We start from the raw sequence: 27,991 nt of genomic DNA on the forward strand, positions 1-27,991 counted from the left end.
TAACTTTTTCTGTTAAAAGTAAGGATAAAATAGTTATTTTATTGTTTATATTAAAAATGTATAAAATTTATTATTTTTTCCCTCAAGTTTTAGAAACCAACATTTCACCCTTGTCAAAAGTTTTCAAATTTTAAAAAGTAACATTTTCACCTTCAAACATAAGGTTTCCATATTTTTCAAACTCACTCGGCCCCTAGAACTTTCAAAAATAGTAGTTTTACATTCAGCTTTTAGCATTCCCTTTAGTGTCGTCTCTGGCCTCCTCCTTTTTCTGGTGCGATGATGAAGAGACGAAGATCTCTATCTCAAACCACCTGTCGTCGCACCAAGAAAAAAGTTGTTATATTTATCTGTTTTCCTATTACATGAAACAAAAGTTAGTGTAAGCATGATTATACTTAATTTAGGCATCTCTTGAATGAAGCATATAACCAGAAAAAAGGTAATCAAACAGACTCATCTGCCATGTAGCTGTGTGTTTGGCTGCCTTATATTTCTGATGTACCTGATTTTTTATTCTTTAATTCATTTCTCTATTCACTGTTAATGAGGGGTAGAAATAAAGGCTAAGTCGGAACACTTTAATGGTATAAGTATATCATTCATCATTTGGGTGCTTTTTGTGTGTTCAGTAAGACTGTAATCTTATCACTGAATGAGGCTTGGTGATTGCTTTGAGATATTGATAACATACCCCCCTGTGTCTGCATTCAGCTGCCTTATTGGAGGGGATTGCAAATACTGGTATGGTGGAACTTGGTGATATTCAACTTGCCACATACCTTGCCAATAGAAAGCCAACTGGACAATTTTACTTTAGAAATGGTAAGTGCAATGTCCATTCTATTTACATCAGTTTATAACAAGGAGGGAATATCTCAATGGTCGTTGTATAGAAAATAATTAAGTAAAATTTAAGTTTCCATTAGACTGCAAGCTTTGGGAATTTGCAAATCTTATGTCAAAAGCTCCATTAAGATGTAAGAATATGTAACTACTCCGATACAATTGGTTTATATAAAATCAATTATAGTGATTTGATCATTTTTAACTGTTTTTAGAAGCATATGGTCTAGTTGGAAAATGGAATTTTCTGAATTTATTGTATGTGGGATTGTGCACAAGCTTCTAGTTTGATACTTGCAGAAGGCATCCTTGCCGGCTTTTCTATAGTCACATCCTAGATGAATTTGTTGGTTGAGAGAAAATATACTATTTTAGAAGCAAATGTTTGGTTGTTCTCACCTGATTTTCTTTGATAACCAGAAAAAAAGCACTAGAACTTGGTTTGCTTGCCTTCTCTGCCTGTAAGATGTTAACGGTTTGCCAGTGGTAGGATGCATTGAGGCATTTTGTTGTAGCCAAATAGTTGAAGGAATTACATGGTCGCTTTTCAAGCTGGAAGCTTTTTTTTTTTAATTTTATCTGCAACTCTCAACTGTATTTTTTGGTTGTGGCTATAATTTTAATTATTTACAATTCTGGCTTTATAATTGTAACAAATGCATGCAGGTCTTCCTTCCATTGTTGCATTTCCAACAGGGTGTAAAACTGCTGATTGTGTACTTAGGTAAGTACCCAGTTTGGTTCTTTATTAAAAAAATGAAAACATAATGCATTACGGTAACCTATACTTTAAAGTATGTTGTGGAAAGCTTAGTATTAAGTTTCACATTGTGTATGTGCTTTATAACTCCAATGAGTCATATCTTTCTTAAAGTTATAGTAGAATAGTATCTGAAATGATCTTTGGTGTTAGGTTTAATGGAGAACTCTCCATTGATGCAGTTACTGATTGGTTTGTGACAACTATATTAAATTTACCTTGCATTTTCTACTATACAAAGGAGTCACTGGTAATTAGTGTTAAATCTTGGAACTACCTTTCTAATTTAAAGAAAAATTCATCTCTTGAGGTCATGAGCATGACATAAACTTTTGGTGTGCATCTGTTATAATCTGCATTCAAGTGAAATTGCTAATTATTATTGATGTTTAGTTCTTTTTGCATTCATAGCTTTCTCTGCGTCTTATATAGAAAATATAACCTTCTTCATCAATCACAAATTGGTGTTTGAGCCTTGGCATTTAATTTAGCTACATCATTCTTGGATTCATGTCTGTATATACAAATAAAATATTATCCTTTGATAGTCCTCAATTTTTAAAGGAACTCTGACAATATAATGCGACCCAAGTATTATATGACTGAAAACAAAATGCATGTAAAGCTAAGCTGCAAAAAAAGAAAAGCTTTCCCTTTCTACTTGAACCTTGGAGAAAGAGTTGGTTACCCTTTATGCTTGAATTGATTTGTTAATTAAGTGAACCTACTATTTAATTTTACACGTTACTGACACTACCTTTTGAAACAGTTTCACTCTTTTTAGCTTTATGAAGTCAGGCCTTCCATTTTTTTTTTTTAATTTGGAGCTCTAGTTTTTTAGGATTTTCTAGATCTATGTTTTTTTTTTTTTTTTAACAATTCATCTGAAGTGGGAAGGGTTTTGGGTAGATATTCAATAGTTTTTTGGCCTTTTTGTTCAGGGAAGAATGATTACTAGCTAGAATTGGCATTGACTTTACTCCCTTCTTTTTCTTTTTTAATTCTTTGTGGACACTTGGTCTCTGGTTGTATTTCTTTTTCTTTTATTAATTTTATTTTAAAAGAGAGTTTACAGTTTCTTTGAGCGGATAGTTGTTGCTCTTCTTTCAAGGGTTTGGGGTGGCGATGGAGGGTTGTCTCGTAAATGTTAAAAGATAAAAAATATTTTGTTTGCTGAATTTGTAACAAATAGTAAGTAATCAGTGCATAATTACAAGTAGCTATTTGTTTGACTTTTGTTTCATGTATTGTTAGTAATGACTTGAAGTTATTTATTGAATTCAGGGAAAAGATTTTCTGGCAAAAACTGCGCCTCATAAGGTATGGTTCCTTTTCACATGTATGCTCTTTTAATGTTCATAAAATGCTATTTGAGTAGGATTTGGCTTTACTATAAATTGTATGCAAGATGTTTTGGCTTTCCTTTACCCAAGAATAAGGGGAATTTGTCAGACATAACTTAGGTTGATATTTCTGTATTATAATTATTAATATTATAATTTTTGGGGGGTGGGCAAAGGAAGATATGTGAAAACTTTTGACATCATTTTTTGGGGAACTTGTTACTGTCATTCTTAGGTAATGATGCTTTATGGAAATGTTAATTTACCTTATTATCAAAATTAGAAACCCTTTTTTTTTGGCAAAATCTAACATATGTCATAAATTTAATGCTTTATGGTTAAGATCATATATGCAACAAAATTTTTATGAGAAGACCTTATTCTTTCTAACTTGGAATTTTGTCCTATAAGTCAGACTGATATTCTGCAATGCTGATTTTTGTAGTCATGCAGTTCTTTCTTATTAAAAAGATAATTGTCTTCTCTTCTGCAACATTTTAGTTTCCATAGCTTTGCTTTGATTTTCATGTGCAACATGGTGATAACTCGTAATGCTTTCATTCTTGTTACTTGCAGGTAATGGTAATTTTATTCTCAAAAACAGGCGAGCGTGCTACTCCATATGTAAGGAAAATTTCTAAGGATAATCGGGCTTATGGCACTTTTGCCTTCATACTATGGCAAGAGGAGGAAGCTTCCCTTTGGTGGAACACGTATGTGGATATGCTTTCTTATTAGTAATATTTTAGTATGCAGCACTAAAGGAAGAGACTGATTTTCTTCAACATGTTTTTGAGGAACCTGAATTAGAGTAATTTGTCGATGACATGAATCTTATTTCATTAATTACATATTTACATGTATAATATTTACAACAAATTTCAATGATGGATCTGTTATGGCATGAGTTGCAAATCATCAGACTAATGGGGCTTCATTAGTTCCTTCTGCAAACAAACAACCTAACTGAGTTTTAATTATTGATGACAGCTTTGAGGTGGATTCTGCGCCTGCTATTGTATTCTTGAAAGATCCTGGTGTCAAACCTGTTCTGTACCATGGCATGTCACTCTTTTTCTATTCACTTTTTGTGCCTTTAGTGGCTAGAGAACTTTTGATGAGATACTAATTGTTCTATGAGGAAAAAACTATTTTATTTGCTATACGAGAAAGCTAAGTTGATCATACATTGTTTCAGGATCATTTAATAATTCAAGATTTTTAGAAGTCATGGAACAAAATAAAGAGCAAGGTATTTATAATGACTTCCTGTGTTAGCCTAATTTTACTGGTCAGATTATATCCTTGCTTATCCATTAACCAGTTTGCCAAGTTTTGTTGGGTCAGATTATTTGTTAATATTCTTTGTGATGATAAATGATTTTTTAAGTACAATTTTAATTTCTTTTCTATATTTTTTTATAACTACTTTTAATTTTAGTTAAAAGTAAAAAAGAATTAATTTTTAAATGAATTATTAAATTTCAACAAATACTTGATAAAAATTTAATTGAAAATCATACATAAGTTTGTGCAATATAATGATGCACCACACACCCTATTTATTTTCATTGAGTATCATCTAGTACTATTCAATACAAAGCTATATTGTACAATATAATATGGTGTAATGTGACATGCTAAACATTGCCTTATGTTGCTTTTACTTCATTAAGTCACTATTTGAGGTGCTTAAAATCAAACCAGGGTTATTAGTTCATTAGCCTGAATGGGAGATATTAATTAAAATAGTTGCTTTTTTTGTCTTTTATACATATATAACCATTTTTTTCCCATTATACTAATAATCACTTTTTAATTTAACTTTGCCTTTAAAAGGAGAAGATTCTGGAATTTGAGATTGATCAGAAGAATTGGTTGGCTAGCCAAACACTCGACCAACCAATTTTTAAAAATAAATTAGTTGATTGGGTGTTTGGCCGATTGACGAACCACCTGGCGAACTAATTTTTTAAAAATGAATTGGTTGACTGAGTGTTTAGCTAGCCGGCCAACCACCTGACTAACCTTTCCATTATCAAAGTTGTCAGAAAATTTCATATTTTTACCTCATATCTTTGTCTTGACTGGGTAAATAAGTGAGTTTTATGTCTTAATTAGGTGGGTTTATGCTTGACTGAGTGAGTACAAACCCTAAAGATATTTTAGATATTTTATATTTTAGGTTATATATGTAAATAGGAAAAAAAATGACTATATATGTATCTAAGGGGAAAAAATATGCTATTTGTTACAATCTTAAATGCAAGGTATGGGACTTGGATCCCACATTGGAAAGTATGGGCAACTAATGTGGGGTTTATATGGCCTTGGGCTCTCCCATCTCAATAGCTAGCTTTTGAGGTGTGGTTCTTCTAAGGTTCGTATCATTTGGTATCAGAGCTATCATCATGTCTCTCAGTTGCAATCGTGCGGCGCGGGTGGTGACGCCGGCATTGCAGTGTTCGCCCGGGGCTAGCAGGGAGCTAGCGTACAGCCAGCCCGCGTGGGCGTCGGGACTGCGGAGCGTGGTGGTATGTTACAATCCTAAATGCAAGGTATGAGACTTGGATCCCACATTGGAAAGTATGGGCAACTAATGTGGGGTTTATATAGCCTTGGGCTCTCCCATCTCAATAGCTAGCTTTTGAGGTGTGGTTCTCCTAAGGTTCGTATCACTATTTTAATTAAAAATCCTCTTGAATGGCCCAGTTCATTTATGATGTTATTAACATATGTTTCTAATAGATAATGTTGTTGCAATATTATATGTCATGCTTGTCTTTGGAGTCTTTTGTTAATTGCTCAAAGTTCTTAGTCTCTTTTTGCTACAGAGAGTGAAGACTCTTGAACTTGTTCCTGAGGATGTAGATCCTATCAGGTCTAGAGGTGCACAAACTATACGATCTAAGAGTGTTGGAATGAAGCACCGGATGCACAACATTCTATCCAGATGTTCCAGTTACCTGGGAGATCCTAGAATTGGTCTGAGCTTGCATTTAGGAGCTTTAATGTCTTTTGGTACCATCTGGCTGGTTAGGAGTCAACAAGCAGCTCATTCGAGGCAATCAGGTCAACCAAGTAAATCAAGTACTGAGGTAAGTAGCTGCTGGCTTAGAAATTATGATATTCTCTTTTCAATGGTTTGCATACTTCTGAAGTATAACGTGCAAAAGTTGTCTAGCATATTTCTTAGTAAATGTTTGTACGAGTGCAAACACAAACACATACAAATTAGTGTTGGAATTGTGTTTCATTCTTTCATGTTGAAACTTTTAAAAAATACAAACTTTCCTCTTATTTAAGAAACCACAGATTGTTACTATTTTGTTAATGATTTAGTTCTAGTTGAAGTATTTAGTTTATTTTCTTGTATTTTATTTTCCATTTTAGATAGAAAAGTCAATTAAATTAATTTCTAGTTTTCAAAATTAGTTCTTAGTTTTTAGTTCTATGTTTCCATCATTAATTGTATATAGACCAAGATTATTCATGAAAAATAATAAGATTAATTTACCATTCAATTTCTATTATTGTATTAGAGTTCTCTTAATTGTTAACCTACACCCCTTTAATATCACCCTTAAAATCGCAAAATCATGATTGATGTAAATGTGACAAGCAGCACATCAAAGATGACTGTAACAACTATATTTGTTGGAGGAGATGTCTAGACTGAGCGGCGAATTGCAAAACGTCTAGGCAACATATAGGTTGAACAAGAAGAACTATTTGAAGTGGTCTCAATTGGTACATGCATTCTTAAAGGGAAGAGGTAAAGTAAGTCATATACTTGGAACTGGAATTTTCTGCTTGAGATGAGGAAGACTCTATGATGATGTACTCCAGAGCTCCCTGGTTCACCTACGAATCTGCTGGTTGATGGAAGTTGGAACAAGACCTAGAAGGCTTATGAACAACTACTGTTTATATTTGTTGTAAACTGAATGTAATAGCAATGTAACAGTAATACTGATTGAATCAATGCCAATGTAATATTGAGTTGAATGTCTTACAGTATTCGCCAAATACAAGTTGCAAAGTTTGTTTACAATAGTTCCCACAACATAAAAGGATAACACAGAACAAATGAAAATGAAGCACTACCCAAAAGGATAATATAGAAAATGGAAACGAACACCAAAAACACTTTCACCAGCTTTCGGGAGGCTGGGTCTCTCCTTCTCTTCTTTCTTCTATTTTCCTCCCTTTTTTATGCACTCTTCCTCTCTCCCTTTTATACATCTCCTCATCGTCCTTTTCTTTCTCTACAGCTACCAACTCAGCATATAGGACTTCAGTGGTCCAAGTTTCTGATGGCTTGAACTCTGACTCTTCTAGGTTGTCTACTGCTTGTCCCCCTAACAGTTTTTTGCTCCTAGTCAACTCTTCTGCTTGGCTATTTTCTTCATCCGACAGCTTAGCTTTCTTTTCCTTCTTTCTCACATAGACTCTTTCCCTAACAAATTACATACTCAAAAGTTTGTGATGACTATCAAACATAGAACTCATTCGATCATTGATGACTCCAATCACTTGCAAATGTTATCACATGAGATAGATTGGTATTAGTGTATCCAAATAAAGTGTAGTGACGATGTAACCCATAAAAAGGTTTGTTGAAAAGGAGAATCTATGATTTTCTTGCTAGTTTGAATTATGAATTTGATTCAATTCAAGAACAAATTCTCAGGAAAGAGGATATTCCCTCCTTCAGGGGACACATAGGCAATTCATGTTCCTTGCTTGAATTTCCAAATTCTTGTCTCACACTGTTACCTTTTTTCTGATAATTGAGGATTTTGTCTGTATTTTTTGGATAAATAAACTCGAAACATAATGATTAGACTTATAATTATTGCACTAAGTAAGTCAAGGTTTCACAAGTGTAATAAAAGTTTAAACTCAGACTTTCACCTTGAAAATTTTAATGCTCTACCAGTTTTGCTAACTTTTTTTGTCCTTACACTGTTACTTTACCTGAGTCTCAATCTCCTATTCTGCCCACGTCCAAGTCTCTTAATGTTCCAACTTTTTCTTAGTCTATTTCTCACATAAGTAACAAGAGTTGATAAAGAAAAAGTAATTAGATTTGTCTGGTCCACAATAGGTGTATTTGAGAAGAAAAACACTACCTACTCAATTTTGGGCAAGTTCAATTGCTTGAATTTAGTCCTAATTATGAAATTGTTGAGATAAACACTGTTTTAAAATCTGATGGAATTGAAATTCCTAATTAAGAAGATTTAGATATTCCTATTGCCATTAGAATAGATGCTAGAATGTGCATTAAACATCCTTTACACTTATTCTTGACCTACAAACACTTATCCTTGAACCATAAAACTTCCCTTACCAACCTAAACACAGGTGCAATACCTAAAACTATATTTGAGGCACTATGTAATAAGAAATGGATAATTGCCCTGAAGGTGGAGATGAAGATTTTAAAGAAAAACAAGATATGAGAGTTGGTCAAGTTTTCAAGTGGATAAAAGTTGTAAGGTGCGAATAGATGTTCACTGTGAAGTATAAGTCAGATGACTCACTAGAATAATATAAGGCAAGACTGATGATAACGGGGTACTCAAATATATGAAATACATAATCTTGAAACATTTGTTCCACTGACTAAGATGAATATTGTATGAGTGTTCTTGTTTTTATTGCCAACTTGAATTGGAAACTACAATAATTTGATATGAAAAATACATTCTTACATGGTGATCTGGAGGAGAAAATTTACATGGAAGTACCTTTAGGTCTTACATTACAAGTAGACAAGGATGTAGTGTGTAGATTGTTAAAAGCATTGTATAGGTTGAAATAATCTTTGAGAGCCTGATTTGAGCGATTTACCAAAATCATGCTTGGTATGAGATACAGACATAGTTAATACGATCATATCCTAATCCTAAAACACTTGACTTCAGGAGGAGTAATAACATTGTTAACATATATGGAAGATATTTAGTGATGGGGAATGATACAAATTGAATGAAGGACTTGAAGAAGTGTTTTGTGAAAGAGTTCAAAATCAAGGAACTAGGAAGATTGCAGTATTTTTTTATGGATTAAAGTTGCACATTCTCAGTAGGAGATTTTTATATCCTAACAAAAATCTCTTAGATCTATTGACCGAAACTAGGAAACTTGAAAGCAAGGCAGTTGATACACCTATAAAGCCTAATAATTGACTTGAAGATGCCTTAGATGATACTGCAGTAGATAAAGGGTCCTACCAAAAGCTTGTCAAAAGACTCGTATATCTGTCCCATACCAAATCAAATATAGCTTATGATGTCGACTTTGTAAGCCAGTTCATGCATAATTCTAAAGAACCACATCTCAAGGCAAATTATTAAATTTCATAGTATTCAAACAGATCAATGGGTGGGGGAGTTTTATTCAAGAGGAAGGAATTGTCACAGAAAGCTATACTAATGCAAACCTTATGAGATCCATTATCGATAAGAGATGAACCCTTAGATATTGTACTTTTTTGGGAGGCAATCTTATAACATGGAAGAGTAAAAAGAAAAATATTGTAGCTTGGTCATATGCAAAAGTCAAGTTCAAATTAAGGACGTTTGGAATCTATGAGCTATTATTACTTAAAATAACTTGGATGATTTAAAAGTTAAATTGAGCGTTCGAATGAGGTTTTATAGTGATAAAATATCAACTATCAACATTACTCATAATTTTGTACAACACGACAAAGTATGTTGAAATTGATAGACATTTTATAAAGGAGAAGCTAGTTAGTAGCTAGTTAAATTGCAGATATTCTCACAAAATAGATGTTTAATACAGTTTTGTCAGAAGCTAACAAGCAAACTTGGAATGAAAAACTGTAGATTGCTACTGTTTTATTAAAGATTTAGTTCTAGTTTTAGTATTCAATTTATTTTCCTTTATTTTTGATAGGAAAGTTAAATTAAATTAGTTCCTAGTTCCCAGTTTTATTTTTTTCTATTATAAATTAGTTCTAGTTTTAGAGGCCCCCTGTGTTTTTGGTACTGAGCATTGCTTTTCAATGATAATTATTATAGCTACCACAGAGGAGTTTAATGTTATAGCTTCTCTATTTCCTTGTAGCGACCCTTTTAAAATCCTTTAATTTCTCATCCTACACCCGAGTTGTTCTTTGTAAAGTTGTCCAAATCAACACGATCCTTAATACGCAATTTTCTGTATTTCTTTTTCTCATGAATCAACAAGGATAACCAGACAATTTTTTGTCCTTTCAGGATGAAACCTAACAATGACAAAGAGAGAACGTGTGAAGAAATTGCCAAAGAAAGATCAGCCTTCTTCTATAACTGATGTGGAACCAAAAGATGCTTACCAAGCACCACTTTCAGATTCGGATTCTGAGTAGTAAGTATATAACATTTCACAAAATGAATTTGACAGGAGATTCTTGAAATCCATGGCCATATTTGTAATTGGAAGTAACAAACAATTGCTGTTGATAAAAACATTGCCAGTGCCAGATGATGATATAGGGTAGAAACTAGATATAGATAAAGGCTTCTAATTTAGTTGGATTTGGAATCAGTTTATTTTACTGGAAATAGTAGCCCAAATGTTGTCTGTTCCTAAGGTTTTAAGTGATGGTCGATCATTCATCGAGTAAAATAAAATACTGATGCAAAGTTGACTTGTGTCCTTTAACTTTACTGACCAAATGCTTTCGAAGCTCCCTTGTATGATTTTTTTTAATGCATTGCATTACGCACCTTGTGAGGTTTTTGAGATTACAAATAAATATAAATTTATTAAATCCAATTACCAATTAAAATAAAAAAATTATATATATTTTAAGTTTTCAGCAGGGTAGGGTACTGGTACGCTGCTGGCTCAGTGCAAATTAGAACAACTTATAAATAAAAGAATAAATAAAAAACATTTGTATTTGTTTTGTCCAACATGCTACGGCTAAGTGAACGGAAACTCATCCAGATCATTCTAATTCCAAGTATAACCTAAAAGAGCAATACTATTTGTATCCACTTTAGATACACAAATGTATACACACTCATATGTATCAGCATATGATTGGTTATTATTTTATTCTTAATTCAAAATCATCCAATTACATGATGACACATATAAATATGTATATATTTGTGTACCTAAAATAGGTACACATAGTTTTATTGAACTTAAAAATATCTTTTAATTTAGGGTAATTTTAAGTGGGCCGGTGCTGTGTGACCCAACCCACCGCTCATAAGAAGGGTGATTTTGTAATTTAATCGAATATTTTCTCAACTTCTAGTGGAGGCCCTGACAGGCACTGGTTAGTCGGCTGCTGGTTTTACGCTTTCTTTTGTTCAACAACGCTTTCGATCGAAATCTTTTGAGGTAACATATTTATGCTCCGCGTTTTATTTGTTTCATGAGTTCATTTTTTTTTTTTTTTGATCATAAGATAAGTGTTTCGTTAGTTGTACTTGTGACTTTTAATTCATTTGGTAAAAATTTAGCACTCGTGATCTGTGTAAGATTATCAAATTGTTGTTTATATTTTTGGGTATTGGACAAATTCTATTAATATTATTAAGTAGCAATGCTTGTTATGGGATGCTTCTGGGTATTTTGGGTTTGTTTATTTACTCTATATATGTTGTTAATGAGGTAGATGATGATGATTTTTCTTTAATTTGTTTTTTCTCATGTTTGTTGATGTGATCACTGTTTCAATTTGATCTAGGTCTCGGTTTCTTCATTGATTTACTTGTACAGTTAGTATTGCTATTGGCGTTTGTTTTGTAGCATGTTGAAGGATTATATCGTAACTTAGTATTGGTGATTTGGAAGGGAATCTCATTGCAGATGAAAGTAAGTGTGAGTACTATATGTGCCTGTGTAGGCTATGATCGATTCACTAGTTGGGTCGTAACTGGTGGGCAGTGAGATAGTTTGGAGTTGACTAAATGGTGAATGTTTTGGAAACTGTTTGTTTCAGTTTTTATTTTTGCTAAAGCAAATTTTGGTTGTGGAATTTATGTTGAAATTTTTACGGGATGTAATTTTGCTTTCTCTGTGAATGTGTGCTTCATTGTTTTCTGTCATTGAATTTCCATTCATGATATTTTTCACTTAGCGTTTTGCACTGCAATTATTTTGGCTTTTGAAGCAATGGGAAAGGACTCTAAGCCAAAGGATGGAGGGAAGGGTAAAGGGAAACAGGCAGCAGGAAGTGATGAGAATGCTTCGAAGGGTAAAGGAAAAGGTGGGAAATCAGCTGATGGGCTTGGCACCTGCACATATGTCAAAGGTTTCTTATTCTTGCTTGTGTCCTTGAGCAGCTTATCATTCATTTAATAAGATGTATCTTCATATCCTTGTTTGTGTTATTTTACTTATGATACTCCTTAATTTGTTGTAGCAAGACATGTTTTATGTGAGAAACAAGGGAAGATCAATGAAGCATATAAGAAGTTGCAAGATGGTTGGCTTAGCAATGGAGATAAGGTTCCACCAGCTGAGTTTGCTAAGGTGAATCCAGTAGAAAATATCACTCTTTAAATGTTAAAGATGCCAAATATTTACTTGTGGTTTAGAGACCATGAGCATGAGTACTAGTGATGGCTGTCTTAGTTGTCATTATAAAATTGGTTCATGGCATGAGTTTTTGCACTTCGAAGAAAGAAAAGTTAGTTGGGCACAGTTAAAAATGCTTGAGCTAGGGTGTTTATTGAATAATTTTTTTTCCTTTGCCCTTCTCTTCAGATAGCTGCAGAATATTCAGAATGCCCATCTGCTAAGAAGGGTGGAGACCTTGGATGGTTTCCACGGGGAAAAATGGCTGGCCCATTTCAGGAAGTAGCCTTCAGTACACCAATTGGAGCTACCAGTGCACCCTTCAAATCAACGTATGCTGATAAATTTTTTGTTATTTAAGCTTCTAATCCAGCTTGTTCCAGGCACTGTTTTGTGGACGAGCAATATTATCCATCACATGTACTAGCTTATTTATTTTGCATCTTACAACGCAGGCATGGATACCACATAATCTTGTGTGAAGGGCGGAAGAATTGACGGAACCCTGAATATGCATGAAGGGGAATTTAGGAAAGGCGAACATAGAGTTGAAAATAACGTATTTGTATATTGAAAGCTTAATGTGGCTCATCAATGGTTGTTGACATTCATGACTGAATGATGCTTTCCTATTAGATATTAGATATTATTATTATTTGGAAAGATTATTATTGTTTCAATGCCCGTAAAATTTATTTTTGTTCTATTTCCAATATGTTAACTACTTGGACTTTTGAGCAGGGAAACGAAAAATGTCTGCTTCTTGCTTGCTGAAAACCTTTTATGAACTGAACTGGGATTTTCATTCACTTGGACGTGTCTGCTTCTCATCTTGCTGAAACCTTCTTAAGATTTGAACTGGGATTCGTGTTCACTTAGCAGGTTTCAGTAATGGATTGTTCATAATGTCTAAGTACCGTGAACAAACTGGCTTTCAGGCTGTATTGGAAAATTTGCACCTAGAAACAGTTGATTTGAAAACTACATTTGGAATCATTAACCAATAAAGAGTCCTGGAAAATGGAAATTAGATGGGACCGGACATGTGTCACTAATTTGGTTTCAAGAAGTCTTCTAATACCATTCAATTGTGCCTAAATTCATTTCCTGGCAATTGAACGCCTTGTCACTTGGAGAATCTCGGCTACTGCTATTTGGAAATACTGTTTGTAAAGACATCTATATTCTGTTTTTAGCATCAATAGGTAAGTGCTGGCAATTATAAACCGTAGTCTACGTTTATGGCACAAATTTTTTCTCCTGCCGTACGTCAAATTATTTAAAGTGGAGGCTCTCCACACTTACAGGAAGTTCATTGCTAAAATAAGGGTTTATGTCTAGCTGCTCTTGAGCATTATACCACATAAATTAGTATAACCAGACTAGCCAAAAGACTTATAAATAGCAATTTCTATCAGCTTCCTGTAAGAGCTCCAGCTATCAATCAAGGTGTAAACATAAGCACATCAATCCATTAAGATTTTAAAGATCAAGCCCCTGATTATTGATTGTCTCAAATAACAAAATAATTAAGGTATATCTTAAAGCAAACAACAGATTCTATAGTACACCCCAAAAAATTGCAAGTTTAACTAGGATTGTTGCAATAGACTATCTTGTTACAACTTACGGCTTATTCTCAATATCAACCAGCTTAAGACCCCAACTCATGTCTTCACAATGCCTCACATGAGGAACTACCAAACCTGTGTCAATCCCTCTCTTAGCCTTGCAATCATAAAAGGGAGGTGCATGAAAACAAGGCTCCATTGACATGACTCGGCGACAAGGTGGATTAGGAACTGTCTTATTCTCAGGTTTATGGAGTACCCATGACTTCAGTCCTCCGAGACCTTGAGCCACATACCCGAATGTTGACCATGAGCTTGTGACCAAAACATCAGTCATACTCAGCAGATACATTTCTGCCCAAGCCTTCCGGTTGTGTGTGTGCTTTTCAGTTTGTTGAAATTCTTCATGACTTGGCTGGTAAAAGCTGATGACTTCTCCTGTTGCAGTTGGATGTTCAAAGTACATATCCCTTAGTTTCTCAAGGTAACCAGAGCTTAAGGATGTTATCAAGACAAGTTTAGATATCTGAGTTCTGGCATGGATGATGTCTTTATGCCTGTCAATTTCAGGCAGCAGATTCTCCTTTAAGGTACAAGCTAGTATCTGATCCAACACATGTTGGAGCGGACCAACACCAGTGTCAAAGACTCGAATCTGGATGCCTATTCTTTCATCTGCCTTAGCTAAATATGCATGATAGTACCTGGTTATTAGTCCCCAGACAGTATTTGTTGGATGGAAAAGATACCGACCCAAGAAGTGGAAAACGGTATCTTTCTTTGGGAAAAGATTATTCAGCTCTTGCTCAAATGATGGGATCAAGAAAAGAGATGGGATGAAGTAATTATCTGTTTTCATTATCAACCAAGGTACTTTTTGAAGAAAACTTTGATCATCATCACAAAAGAAAAGCTTATCATGATCATCATAATCATGGACAAGATGAAGATATGCCAAAGATGGTAACTTCAAGCCATTTGAGTTAGTAGAACTGCTTTTCAACATCCTCCCATAACATTGTGGAGAATTTTGATCAAAGAGGTCAAACTGTTTTTTGATAGGAAAATCTGAGGGCAGAAACCAAGAGACCTCTGGAAATGGTTCACAAAAGAGATCAACCATGTCAACTCCTGGATCAACAAGCAGGACCCTGTTTGTAAGGAGAGCATAAAGAAATGCTGATGCAAGGGTAACTATTCTATTCCCTAAACCACTAAAAGAAATCCATACTACATAGTTACAAACTGAGGATTCTGGAGGGTGGCCAGACTTGAGGTTTTCCACGGTTTTGTTATAGGAAGCAGTACAGGGTCCACATCTTTTGTGGAGAGCTTCATAACTTCGTAACCTGGAAATGAGGTAAGAAGAAGGTTTCTGAGATAATGGTTTGCGATATAATGCTGACTGATACCGGCTGAGACAAGATTTTTTGTCAAATGCAGCAGAAAGAAGACCATCAAGCAATTCCTTTGGCACATCATCAGACTGAAAGAAATCATCTTCTGAACTGGGTACTATAAAAAGGGATAAAGAAGGAAAAATGTAAGTAACTGGCCAAACAGGGTTTGGTAAATTTTTCAAGAAATATGCTTGCAGTAAGAAAATTAAGCAAAATTACAATTCCTGACAACATAATATGCTTTTTATAGCTCACTGTTTTAAACTTTCAATATTGCAGTACGTCTGTGGGATGTCAATAATTTCCTCTAATTTAAGGAAATAAAAAACAAACTTTGAAAGCTGAAGTGCATATGAAGAAAAATTTAGACAAGCATAACTGCAGACCAGGCTGATATAAATATTACATAACTTGAAAACAAATGTTGTGCATCAACAATATAACAATGCCGGAAGCATTAAATTTTATAGAGATGATCATACCGAGAAGAGTGAACAATAGACAATGTGATAGAAAATAAATCAAATCTGGAAAACTAATGGTGGCACTGCCGACAATACAAGATAACGTTGTCAAACAACTCAAAAAAACCAGAAGGACACAAGGAAAACCAATAATAACTCCAATGAAAGCCATTTAAGATCATAGCGCATGTACTATTACAAAAGTGTGCAGCCAAATCCAATTGCTTAATCAGTCCAAAAACATTCAGAACTCCCTCAATCAAAATGTAGATCGTTCGGTGAACTAGCTGATGATAAAACCACACACACAACATACACAAACCAAACTTTCCAAAGTGAAAACTTTTCCGAAAAGGTTAAAAAAAGGCGGCACCTTTCTGAGATTTCACTTCGAAAACTCTGGCTTCATTAGTTTCCCAAACACCATCATCGGGTGGGTCCCTAAGCACCATTGACACAGAAAAGAGAACCGACACTGCCATCAAAATAATCAACAAAATAGCCATCAACCTCATAAAATTCAACTCGAACCGGCATTCGCTATCCGGATATCTTAAGGCATTGTTGTCACTACGGCTCTCAGGATCCGAGCGGGTTCCCTGGTCAGTATCTGGATTTTTGTTGAACCGCTTCATATCAAAGAAAATATCACCTGGATGTTGAAAAAACTAGCTCAGGTCAGTTTTGGACCAATTCCTACCGGCTGTGTGGATCGGAGGAAGCTGTGTTGCAGAGGTTGGTGACAGAAGAGAATTGAAGAAGAGAAGAGAGTTGAAGAAGGGGAGCTGGTGTCACCGACAATTGCTACACTTGAACACGTCCCACCTGCACTGATGCAAAGTCAAGGTGCGGATCCTGTGAACGCAGGGACCGAAAATCGAATCAAGTGGTAGGGGAATGGGTCCACAAATAGACGACATGTCGTCCGAGAAAAGACGATAAGACGTTCCGCCGGTATTAGTGGGGAAGGCGTGTACTGTATTTATATATTGTAGATGGATTAAATAAGGCTTTATTGTGAGGTAGTTATACCAATTTCATGAATAGTTAATGCCAACGGTAGATCTAGAGTGAGCTTATTTGAATTTAAATTTGAGTTTGACTTAAATAAATTTAGTTCAAACGAGTTTGAGTCAATCCTGAAAGTTTTATATTTTCAAACTCGAATTTTGGGGTGCTCAACTTATCAAACTCGCAAGCTTAAAAATTTTGATATAAAACGATGTTCTAATTAATATATATTAAAATAATATTGTTTTAATAATAAGTTACGCTAAAAACTCGATTCGAGCTCGAGCTTAAGTTTAGTTTCATACAAATCGAGTTAAGCTTAAGTTCAACTTAATTTGAATCTAGCACAAGTTAAGACCAAAGACAACATCAGCTAGATTGGGCCATATCTAATTTGGCGTAACCCAACATGTCATAGTCATGTCATGGTAGGCTAGTTGCAAAACCAAAGTTAAGAGCATAAATTCTATGTATAAGTAATAGCATATCATTATATAATTTAGTATTGTTTTATATCCTTTTAAAACTATTAAATCATAAGGGGTTGTATTATTATTTGTATATAAAATCTTATACATTATTTGTATATATACCAGTACTATTTTTATATGTGTTTTCGTGAGCTTTACGTTAGTTAAACCATTAAAAATTAATTTTTTTAAATGAACTAAGAGAACATTTTTGAAATTTTATATAAAAAAAAATCTTACTTATGGTAGAGAAAAATCAAGGTTACATAATTAAAAAATTATGGTAATAAAATAAAAGAAATCTCACATAACAAAAAAAAAAAAGCCTCATATGTATTACAATTTATAAGTATCACACATTGTTGGTTTATTGTATATGTAAATTATAGAAATCTTCAAATATAATTTTAGCTTTATAATTTTGCATTTTGAAATAAGTCATCACCCAATTTTTTTTTTACACATAATACTTTCAATGTATTTGAGTGTAAACACAATTTTCTGTCGTTCAACATACTTCCACTTGTATTAAAAATTGATTTTGATGTTACAATAGACATTAGAAGTTTTAATAAATCACATGTTACAGAATAAAACATAAAATATGTTTTTCTATGTGTTTTTCCACCGTGTAATATAATATTTACATATATGTCTTGAGATTATTATAGACATCGTTTAGGTAAGGAAAAATTGATGAAGTCTTTCATTTTGTAGCGACTCTACATGTGCAACCCAAACATCCTCCATTGTGTGACCTTTAGAAGGCAGTGAGTTATTTCTAAAGCACCTTCATCTTGTCATAATATATCTAGATACTTATATTTCCTTGGCGTATGTTTAAGAGTTTCTTTTAATTTCTTGCGGTTTTAGTCCATTGCCTTGGGGAAATATATATATATTTCAATTTTGTTCACATTGTATGGATGGTATCATGGTAAACAACATGTGAATCTTTATTTACCAAGTTGAGAATCCACAACGTGATCATGCCATTTCAATTGTTTCAATTCTCTTTGTCAAGGTCTCTTTCCTCAGGTTTTGGTAGACTTCCATCCAAAAAGCCTATTTTGTGTTTGGATTTGAATGTGTTGGTAATTGCTTTCCTCCAGATGGTATAGTTGCTTCCCTTCAGAAGTTGTGTGATCAATTGATCTTTTGGTTTGTCAAACGACCTCAACTTATACTAGGCTTAACATTCCTTATTGTAGCAACAATCCTTGGATTTCCACTTTCATTAGCTATCTCCATTGTTTACAATGTTCAACAGATAACTTGCTTAAATATCATGTAAATTTGGAAAAATAAAGAAAGTTCAATATATTGATATCTTTGTATACTAGTTGTAATTCCGTACATACAAAGCTAATAACAAAGAAAGAGGTAAAAAAAAAAAAAAACTATTTCAATGATTAAGAAAGATCAATGAGATCATTTGTTATAGCTTTATACGTAGTTTCAATTGGATGAAAATTTGAACCTATAAAGGATCAGTTCAAGGAATAACAAACTCTAGATTAGGTTTAATATTTCTATAACAGATCGTAATTTTATCTCATGTATTTCTACATTAAATGCTTAGCTCTTATGCATATATATAGAATCCAAAGCTAATAACAATACAATTCAATATTGTAATGTGGTATCAAAGCAGTAAACTTTTTCAACAAGCTCCTTTCCATTCTCACCTTTTTGTCATTAATTTTTTCTCTCAAACCTAGCCATGATAATCACTATTGAAATCCCTATTGTGCACTTAAATACACCAACTCATTTCTCTATCAAACTCACATAATCCAATTTCCTTGTTTGGAGAAAACAAATTCAATTGACTCTTATCGATCTTGATCTTGTAGCGTACATTGACGATACCTAGCTCCACCATTGCAGTTCCTTCACAGTGAACAAACAAAAATCAATCTAATCCATACTATCTAGTATTGACATGATCAGATTCTTATTAGTGCAATTTTTGGCAGTTTTCTAAGACCATTCAAAATCACCTCTTGGGTTGTAACTTCAAAAGAAGCCTAGTAACGTCTTCATGTCAGTTAATGCAAACTTTTCGCAATCCAGAGTTATCTCTTTTAAAGTTAAGCTAGCCAAAAATCCAAAGGGTACCAAATCAGTTTCTGAATTTCTTTATGAGGTGCGATCTATTGTAGATGAATTATCTCTTGCCCAAAATCCAATTCATGAAAAGGATCTTATTGTTAATATCATTACTCAACTAGGTGATGATTTCAACACCATTGTTGCAGCCATCAAAGTTCGTGAATCTTCAATTTCCTACTTAGAACTCCTTGATAAATTAACAGATTTTGAAATAATGTTAAAAGACAATGATTCAACACAACTTCCTGTTCTTGCCACAACTAATGTCACCAAAAAATACAATCCAAAGATCCAACACCCCTACAGGTCGTATCATGGAACCTCGAGTCGTGCACTAGGGCATATCTCAACTTATCACAAATCTCGTGGTAGCTATAGTGGTCTCGCTGCTCATGGCAAAATCAAAGTGGCAATAAGTCCCATCGAGTGGATCTATTTTGTCACTTTTGCGAGTTCACAAGTCATGATACGCATGACTACAAAAAACTTGCCAAGTTTTTGAAAGAGAACAACATTTCAGTGAACAATTGCCAACATCTTAATGCAAATCAAAGCCTAGTAGTCAATGCTACCATGTCCATGCCTTCTACTACTATGCAACAACCTTGGTTATTTGATAGTAAGGCTTCGCACCATGCAACATTAGACCTATCAGTGTTATTATCCTACTCTGACTATAAGGGTCCAGATGAGTTTTTTTGGGTAATGGTAAAAGTCTTTCAATTTCACATACTAGACATACAACAATTGTTGCACCACAACGAGTAGTACGTTTACCAAATATTCGGTGTGTTCCACATTTACAAAAAAAAAAAAATGATTTTAATAGCAAAATTGTGTAAATCTAAGCAAGTTTCTGTTGATTTTTTTGCATCTAATTTTTTTTGTGAAGGATCTTTGCAGGCATCTCTATTGCGCGGGGAAAACAAAAATGAAATTTGTTGTATTGCCTTGCCATGTTATCCTCGAATCAATGTCACCGACAGAATGTCTTTGTCTGATTGGCATCGTAAACTTGGTCACCTGTCCGATAAAATTCTTAACACTGTTCTTAAGCATAATGGTTTAATTTCAACTCCATTACTCATCTCTACTTTTAGTTGTATTTCATATTCTATCAATAAAAGTCATAAATTACCTTTCAGTACTTGAAATAGTAAAATAATCATTTTGTGTATAACATTCAAAATAGGTAATTTATGACTTAAAATAACATTTTACTGATAGAAAAAGAGAATTGTTATGGATGGAAGTTTACCATGACTTAGGGGTAAAATCATTATTATACTAATAATATTAAAAAATATAAAATTCATTATATTCCCCCCTTAAGTTTTTAAAATTAACAATTTCATCTCTATCTAAAGTTTTCTAGTTTTGAAAAGTCACATTCCTCCCCCGCCCCCCCAAACCATGGGATTTTTTTTTTCCCCTTTTTAGCCACCATCTTCGACGTCAATAACCTCACCTTTTCACCATGAAATGTTGGCTAACACCTCCCCTCTTTAAATCTCTTTGTTTCAATGAAGAGCTGAAGAGACAATCTCTTTATCTCTTCTCTTCGTTGAATATGAAAAGATCTGGAGATCTCTTCAACTTCGATGAAGAGACCGATCTCTTCATCAGAGACAAAGAGATCTGCAGATCTCTTCATCTTCGTTAAAGAGATCTCCTCCAGATCTCTTAATCTCTATCGAAGAGATTTGGAGAAGAAAGGTCATCTTGTATCAGTCAACGTTTTATGATGGAGAAAAGAGGTCATTAATGCCAGAGATAGTGATAGAAGGGTGAAAGAAAAAATCTTAGGTTTAGGAAAAAAATTGTAACTTTTCAAAGTTAAAAAATTTTAAGTAGGGATAAAATTGTTAGTTTTTAAAATTTAAAAAAATAAATAAATTCATATTTTTAAATATTATTAATAAAATAACAATTTTATTCATATCTCTAATAAAAAAATTTAATTAATAGATGTTAACTCATATAAAAGAGTTGTAGACTTTTCAAACCTAAGTATCACTTTAAAAATGCATAAAATCTTGGTGTGAATAACCTCATTGGCCTTATAATTATATAAGATTTATGGTCTCAAAAAGAGTGAATCCCGAAGAATGCAGTGTTTTTCCGTGTATGTTATGTCTGTGTCATTCACCAGTCAGCAAACGAAGGGCGCCAACCATTGCAGATAAGCAAACTATCTTCAAATCCCATCACACACGTGTCACCCATCTAATATTTATCAATATCTCCGAAAGCTCCTGGTCTTACTTTCCTTAGACTTGCCGCTGAAATTTTGGTTAGAGGACGGACTTGATCTCACTTACCAACCGTTAGAGTCAACTGTTACAAGCACATAGACGGAGTTTGAACGAAGATGACTACAGCTTGTCTCTGTTCACCCACCGCAACTCAGATCAATGGCTTTGGAGGAGCCCTCAAGCTCCAAAAGACCAATCTTTATCAACCTGCTTCACTCCCTTTAACAACGTATTGTTTTTTATAATTTTTTTTGTTGAATTTTAGTGGGTTTGGCTTTTATTTTTTTGGGTCTTTTTTATGTTAGAATGGGGAATTGTGTGCTTGGGATGAAACCCAGTTCAGGAAGGATGTGATATCCTTCCGTGAACTTTTACACATTTTCGTTTTGATTTGTTTGTGTTAATTTTGAGCTCTTTTGAATCTATATGTTATCGTCGTTGATTGAAATGAAGGTGATTTATAATGGGTATAGATGGGATTATAGTTCTAGTGTTATCAGCGAATTGAATCAGTGTTTGTAAAAGAACAAGTTTTAGGTTCGTGTTGGAATTTTCTTTTATTCTTCTCTTCTGTTTTTTATCTCTGCGGATATAGGAAATTTATATGCGCCAGCATGCAAATTTCGCATGAATGAAGTTTTCTAGCCTGGGTGTAATTTGTTGTTATCAATTATGTATTTGTATGTTTGTGGCTATGCTTTCATGATTCATGAACTCCAAATCAATGATCTTGTGGCTATGCATCTTAATGAAGATATGGATAAGCTTTTATTGAGTATAGTGGTGTCTTTAATCTGTTCTTCTTGTTCATTTACATTATGTTATTTTCATTAAATTTGTTGAAAAAGCAAAATATTCATGCTTGTGCTAGCTTCCTTGTAAAACATAAGGGTGGAAGCATTCCTGCACCCACTATATAACTAGTTGCATAAAATTTCCAAATGCCTAAAATTGTGCAGCTTATTCCTAATTAGGTAAAACTGAAGGCAATATATACAGATGTTAAAGGAATGATTCCTGTTGTTATTGCTGAAGGCAAAATCACTTCAACTAGTTAATACTTTTGAGAGCTTTTATCCCCTGTACAACACTTGTTCCTGTTCTCTGTGTGGCGTTTTGAAGAAGGATTTAACTTCATGCATGCCCCATACTGTCACTTGTCCTTTAACAGAGATACTTCTAACTCATTTATGTTATCCTCTGAAATCAATCTTCTTTTCCAAACGAAATGGAATACCTTTGCTGTATTCAAGGATATTTTGAATGTCAATGCCTGTTTTAGGAATTTTATTCTTCATTGTTTTCCTTGGTCATCCTGCCACTGGAAAGCCTTTGCTCTATTCAATGATATTTTGGGTGTCAATGCTTGTTTTAGGAATCTATTCTTCATTAATTTCCTTGTTCATCCCGCCACTGCAATACACCTGTTTTTATGTCCTTTTTTTTGTGGTATGTTCCTCATTCATGAGAAACTTTACCAACTTTGGAAGGCTAATGTATAATACTTGGATATTTTTGTTCTTATGGATGTCATGCTTTGAGAAATTAATTTTCTGCGATACAAAAAACCATGCCAAAACCCAAGAAACATCAACTTTATATCCAGGAAATTCAAAAGTTACTTTCCACGGATAAATTGATTCTCATTATTTAACCTAATGTTGGCTTCTTGTGCATCTTGCATCTTCAGTCTTCTTATATCACTTTTCATTGGCCCAATTTGTTATGATAACAGGCCTATAACTATGGGAACCTTGATTGTGTTCTTTAGCTGTTGAGGTTTTAAGACACCATTCACTTAGAGTTTCTGTCTTGTATTATGTTTTTTTTTTTAATGATAAAAGAAGAAATGTTTCTAAGCTACTTTCCTTGAGATTTATAGATTGATATCCTATGCTCCCAATTTCCCAAACCATGTGATCCAAGAGCTATGCCTCTTCCTTCCCATGAATACAAATCCTGTTACATTAATCACCAATCTCCATTATACTTATCATATGGCAGACTTTCTTTTCAGATATCAGATCTATATTTCTAATATGCTTATGCCTCATTTTGTTTTATGAACTCAGGAGGAAAATTCAAACTGTAGTGAAAGCATCATCTCGGGTTGATAAGTTTTCGAAAAGTGACATTATTGTTTCTCCATCAATTCTCTCTTCTAATTTTGCAAAGTTGGGAGAACAGGTTGAATTTTGCTTTTGATCTCTGCTACCATATTGCTATTTCAAATTTTACAATTAATTTACCATAGAGGCAAATAGGTTAGATCTTATTTTCCTTATAGCCAAATAGGTATTGTATCTGTTTAAACATCCAGTTGGACTCTGAACCTTAGTATTGCCCAAGTTTGTTGCCTTCCAGTAATTTCAATTCACTTTTCTATCAACTACTTTGGCAAGGTAGTCAAGGTTATGTTTGCTACTCTTGGTAGTTTTTATATGATCTCCTTGGCTTGTTATACTCAACTTTCATTGGTCTCATAGTTGGAGTTTAAATTCATTTTAGGTTAAAGCAGTGGAGGTGGCTGGTTGTGATTGGATTCATGTTGATGTTATGGATGGTCGATTTGTTCCTAACATTACAATTGGACCTCTTGTGGTTGATGCCCTGCGCCCTGTCACTGATCTTCCTTTGGATGTGCATTTGGTAATTTATTTTTCCTTTCAAGCTGCTATATCGTATTGAAATAATAGTAATAAGAAGAAAAATATTCCTTCCAATAAGAAATTGTAGTGTTGCAGATGATTGTTGAACCTGAGCAACGAGTTCCTGATTTTATTAAGGCTGGAGCTGACATAGTCAGTGTCCACTGTGAGCAATCTTCCACCATTCACTTGCATCGTACACTTAACCAAGTAAGGTTACCATAGAATTTTATTGTCTTTTCCCACTGTGTGGATTATGCGTCTATTTTCTGGTGTATACATTGAAAGTGTTCATAGTGTATGAAAACTACCCAATAAATTAAAACATATAAGCAATGAGATAAATCTCCATCTTGGTGGCATATTTAGAAAATGTCAGCGGTCATTCAACCTTTGGAACTTAAGAACACTAAAATCAAGGCTATGAATGTATCTTGTTTTGAGAAAGGTTCCTGCTCGGAGCTTTTCAGAATGGATCAAACTCATTATCCCTGATGGGATGCAGTTCTATCAATAAATATATATTTTGATTATGATTGATCCAAACCATATGAATTGACCACATAACTCATGCTCGATACTTGAGCCAAACAGAATTTTTCTTTTTCTTTCTGTTCTGGTCTTTTGTGCTTATGTATTGGCTCCAACAAAGATCTGGTTGACTTGCTCATTCAGCTCTCTGTTTCTATTTTATTGACAGTCATCTGTACTTATTGGGAGATTCTTTTCCCCTGTGCTACTACTAGTGTTCATTAATTGAGTACCCTGTTGCTTTCTTATGATTCAGATAAAGAGTTTGGGAGCTAAAGCTGGAGTTGTCCTAAACCCTGCTACCCCACTGAGTGCAATTGAATGTGTCCTTGATGGTCATTTTTCTGCTCCCTTCCAAAAAAACTTTTGTATTCCTGTTATTTGGTTGATACTGTTGCTGTTTTTTCTTGAGATAATTGTTAGAGATGGATGTTTGTCAATGCTCATTTTCATAGGCAGTGTATTGCCGTCAGATATCAGGCATAGATGCTTATAAAGCCAATCTGTAGACAGGATCTGAATTGGAATTAATAATAAATAAATAAATAATGCTTTATAGTGTAATGGCAGTTATAAGCTAGTCACATAGAAGTTGTTACAGGGGAAGAACGAGGGACTTGAAATGATAGTTTCTTTTGGTAAAACAGAAGCATAGTATAATTAGACCATGCTAAATTGTACTTTAGCTCTCTCTTTTTGTTTCTCCTGTGTTTGCTCTTGTTTAGATAGACAACCAGCATTTTATATAGCAGTTATTGCAAATGGGTATGTTGGCTACTTATTTGAGGTTTTAAAAATGACAGGATAACATTGACCAAGGTCAACCTTTTAGTTTGACTTCAAAATTTCCCCAGAAAGTAATTTTAACCGAAAGAAGATATGAAAGAAGAGAGTGTGAGCTGGATGAACGAGATAGATTTTATTTGACAATTTGATATGTTTACCATGGTGACAGTGGTTGATCTTGTGTTGATTATGTCTGTAAACCCGGGCTTTGGTGGGCAAAGCTTTATTGAGAGCCAAGTAAAGAAAATCTCAGACTTGAGGAGAATGTGTGTAGAGAAGGTATAATCTCTGCTGTGGTTGTGAATTTGGATGTCTGTGTTCTCTCACTGGTTTGATGTTGTATCTTTTTCTCATTGTATTGAAAAGCCAGTGATGTCCCTCTTTAATGCAGGGACTAAACCCATGGGTTGAAGTAGACGGTGGAGTAGGTCCAAAAAATGCATACAAGGTATGTAAGATTCTTCCTTTCTCTTTTAGTATTGGATATCTTATTTATGATAAATTGTGATTCAGTGTTCCAGTTCTTTTGAAGCCAATGGTTTCTTTTGTTGTTGATATGTTATTGTTATTCAAATGTTTCTTCAAAAACCGTATTGAATCTTAATTACATACCAGAAACATATTGAATGTTTTCTGTCAACAAATTTTTCTCAGAAAAACCATTTTTAAGTGAGATTTCCGGATAATATTTGAAGTTTCCTTGTATGTAAGATTCTTCCTTTCTCTTTTAGTATTGGATATCTTATTTATGATAAATTGTGATTCAGTGTTCCAGTTCTTTTGAAGCCAATGGTTTCTTTTGTTGTTGATATGTTATTGTTATTCAAATGTTTCTTCAAAAACCGTATCGAATCTTAATTACATACCAGAAACATATTGAATGTTTTCTGTCAATAAATTTTTCTCAGAAAAACCATTTTTAAGTGAGATTTCCGGATAATATTTGAAGTTTCCTTGTAGACACCACTATCTCCTTCAGCATTCAAGATCGCTGCATGTTTTAAGTTACATTGACAACAACCAGACTGGGAGGTGGGAGAAAAAAACGGAAGTTTAACCAGACTCGGGGTGGGATTAAAAAAAACAGAAGTTTGTAGATATCTCTTCTGGAATGCTATTATCATTTTGTTACAAAATGGGTATATAGATGATGTGTCATCACGTGATTAGGTGTTACTTTATCCTTAATTCAAAATCATCTAATCACATAATGACATATTTTGTGTACATATAGTTTTATTGCTATTATATTTATATAACTTAAGTTGCAACATCCAGTCTGATTCATTTAACTTAATCCATTATGTTTATCTCTATACTGGCAGGTTATTGAGGCTGGAGCAAATGCATTGGTTGCTGGTTCAGCTGTCTTTGGAGCTAAAGACTATGCTGAAGGTATTAAAACCTTTTTAAATTTTTCATGAACAAGTATTTACATTCTTTAACCACCTTTTGTAACTTAAAATTCATTGTTTTACAGCCATAAGGGGTATCAAGACCAGCAAAAGACCGGAAGCAGTTGCAGTGTGATTTACGACCTTTGAAAGATTTGATTTGATTCAGTTGTGATGTCTGTTTCTCTCATTCCCACGTATGGTGCCTTTTCACTTCGTCTGAGTTTCTCTATTGCATATTAGAATATGATTCATAATAACTGATGCGAACTCTAGCCTTGAGGGAAGATCACCCATGATTCTAATCATCAAAAAAGAATATGAGAAAGGATTTTATATAGAATTTCTATAAATTCATCTGATCAAGACGTAGTGATAAATCTTTTCACCATGGTTCTCGCTGCTGGACATGTTGAATATCTGTTGTGAATAATTCTGATGCTCGATGTTGTTGGGATGTTGTCTTTGCTTTCTCATAAGTTTTCTTCTTTTTCGCAGATGTGCAGGATTAGATAAGCAGCCTATTGCTGGGTTCATGTTATTATCAGATCTGTGGTCACCTGGTAAGTGTATCTGGTATCTGGATAAGTTAATAAGAAATGAAGCCCGCGGCAAGGGCTTCGCTGTGAGGCATACTCTGTACCATGCCAATTATAGGGATCGAATAATTCAAGTGTCTCTTCATAAACATAATAACCTTAATTGTAATTATATTAAAAGGTCGAGGAAAATATTAGTACTTATAAATACAATATATTTCTCACCTCAACATGTATCTCAAGATTATCTTTTAAACAATTCTATTCTCATATGCTCCCACTTTTAATTTCTCTTTTTTTTTC

The 27,991-nt window shown here is 33.9% G+C and overlaps 4 protein-coding genes across 7 annotated transcripts; 3 read left to right on the forward strand and 1 right to left on the reverse strand.

Annotated features, from left to right (window-relative positions):
* Window positions 1–346: 346 nt before the first annotated feature.
* On the forward strand, window positions 347–5,847 carry LOC123210943. 2 transcript variants are annotated; one of them, XM_044629442.1, is made up of 8 exons: window positions 347–825; window positions 1,513–1,570; window positions 1,760–1,856; window positions 2,891–2,926; window positions 3,526–3,662; window positions 3,940–4,010; window positions 4,148–4,201; window positions 5,784–5,847. In XM_044629442.1, exons 1-8 carry the CDS (start codon window positions 747–749, stop codon window positions 5,798–5,800), a joined length of 549 nt encoding a protein of 182 aa, XP_044485377.1. In that variant the 5' UTR covers window positions 347–746; the 3' UTR covers window positions 5,801–5,847. The 2 variants fall into 2 exon arrangements, 1 of the variants encoding a protein (XP_044485377.1); XR_006501309.1 differs by lacking the exons at window positions 1,760–1,856; window positions 3,940–4,010; window positions 4,148–4,201; window positions 5,784–5,847 and having other exon boundaries at window positions 742–825; window positions 3,526–3,631.
* A 5,330-nt stretch (window positions 5,848–11,177) lies between these two features.
* LOC123211661 (peptidyl-prolyl cis-trans isomerase NIMA-interacting 4-like) lies at window positions 11,178–13,210 on the forward strand. 2 transcript variants are annotated; one of them, XM_044630458.1, is made up of 5 exons: window positions 11,178–11,322; window positions 12,098–12,238; window positions 12,350–12,459; window positions 12,694–12,836; window positions 12,960–13,210. In XM_044630458.1, exons 2-5 carry the CDS (start codon window positions 12,100–12,102, stop codon window positions 13,000–13,002), a joined length of 435 nt encoding a protein of 144 aa, XP_044486393.1. In that variant the 5' UTR covers window positions 11,178–11,322; window positions 12,098–12,099; the 3' UTR covers window positions 13,003–13,210. The 2 variants fall into 2 exon arrangements, with proteins under 2 accessions (XP_044486393.1, XP_044486395.1); XM_044630460.1 differs by lacking the exon at window positions 11,178–11,322 and having other exon boundaries at window positions 12,079–12,238.
* A 768-nt stretch (window positions 13,211–13,978) lies between these two features.
* On the reverse strand, window positions 13,979–16,936 carry LOC123211660 (galactoside 2-alpha-L-fucosyltransferase-like). Its single transcript, XM_044630457.1, has 2 exons — window positions 16,313–16,936; window positions 13,979–15,590 (listed from the first exon to the last, which is right to left on the reverse strand). The coding sequence occupies exons 1-2, from the start codon at window positions 16,572–16,574 to the stop codon at window positions 14,131–14,133; spliced, it is 1,722 nt and encodes a 573-aa protein (XP_044486392.1). The 5' UTR covers window positions 16,575–16,936; the 3' UTR covers window positions 13,979–14,130.
* Window positions 16,937–21,677: 4,741 nt separating this feature from the next.
* Window positions 21,678–27,901, forward strand: LOC123211914 (ribulose-phosphate 3-epimerase, chloroplastic). Of its 2 annotated transcripts, XM_044630886.1 has the most exons (10): window positions 21,684–22,019; window positions 23,863–23,977; window positions 24,299–24,439; window positions 24,535–24,648; window positions 25,226–25,304; window positions 25,925–26,034; window positions 26,147–26,203; window positions 27,081–27,150; window positions 27,236–27,346; window positions 27,648–27,901. In XM_044630886.1, the coding sequence occupies exons 1-9, from the start codon at window positions 21,907–21,909 to the stop codon at window positions 27,283–27,285; spliced, it is 849 nt and encodes a 282-aa protein (XP_044486821.1). In that variant the 5' UTR covers window positions 21,684–21,906; the 3' UTR covers window positions 27,286–27,346; window positions 27,648–27,901. The 2 variants fall into 2 exon arrangements, with proteins under 2 accessions (XP_044486822.1, XP_044486821.1); XM_044630887.1 differs by lacking the exons at window positions 27,081–27,150; window positions 27,236–27,346; window positions 27,648–27,901 and adding an exon at window positions 26,716–26,828 and having other exon boundaries at window positions 21,678–22,019.
* The last annotated feature ends 90 nt before the right edge of the window (window positions 27,902–27,991 follow it).

Source organism: Mangifera indica, chromosome 3, assembly GCF_011075055.1.
Source record: "Mangifera indica cultivar Alphonso chromosome 3, CATAS_Mindica_2.1, whole genome shotgun sequence".
NCBI classification, from domain to species: Eukaryota; Viridiplantae; Streptophyta; class Magnoliopsida; order Sapindales; family Anacardiaceae; genus Mangifera; species Mangifera indica.

Bases quoted from the DNA above. Each gene is read 5' to 3' on its own strand.
- LOC123211661 (XM_044630458.1), top strand. From the start codon at position 12,100: ATGGGAAAGGACTCTAAGCCAAAGGATGGAGGGAAGGGTAAAGGGAAA. The intron at 12,239-12,349 runs GTTTCTTATTCT...AATTTGTTGTAG, and splicing joins CACCTGCACATATGTCAAAG to CAAGACATGTTTTATGTGAG. The intron at 12,837-12,959 runs GTATGCTGATAA...CTTACAACGCAG, and splicing joins AGTGCACCCTTCAAATCAAC to GCATGGATACCACATAATCT.
- LOC123211914 (XM_044630886.1), top strand. From the start codon at position 21,907: ATGACTACAGCTTGTCTCTGTTCACCCACCGCAACTCAGATCAATGGC. The intron at 23,978-24,298 runs GTTGAATTTTGC...AATTCATTTTAG, and splicing joins TTGCAAAGTTGGGAGAACAG to GTTAAAGCAGTGGAGGTGGC. The intron at 24,440-24,534 runs GTAATTTATTTT...GTAGTGTTGCAG, and splicing joins TTCCTTTGGATGTGCATTTG to ATGATTGTTGAACCTGAGCA.
- LOC123211660 (XM_044630457.1), bottom strand. From the start codon at position 16,574: ATGAAGCGGTTCAACAAAAATCCAGATACTGACCAGGGAACCCGCTCG. The intron at 15,591-16,312 runs GTGCCGCCTTTT...CCCTTTTTATAG, and splicing joins CGAAGTGAAATCTCAGAAAG to TACCCAGTTCAGAAGATGAT.
- LOC123210943 (XM_044629442.1), top strand. From the start codon at position 747: ATGGTGGAACTTGGTGATATTCAACTTGCCACATACCTTGCCAATAGA. The intron at 1,571-1,759 runs GTAAGTACCCAG...CTTTGGTGTTAG, and splicing joins ACTGCTGATTGTGTACTTAG to GTTTAATGGAGAACTCTCCA. The intron at 3,663-3,939 runs GTATGTGGATAT...TATTGATGACAG, and splicing joins GCTTCCCTTTGGTGGAACAC to CTTTGAGGTGGATTCTGCGC.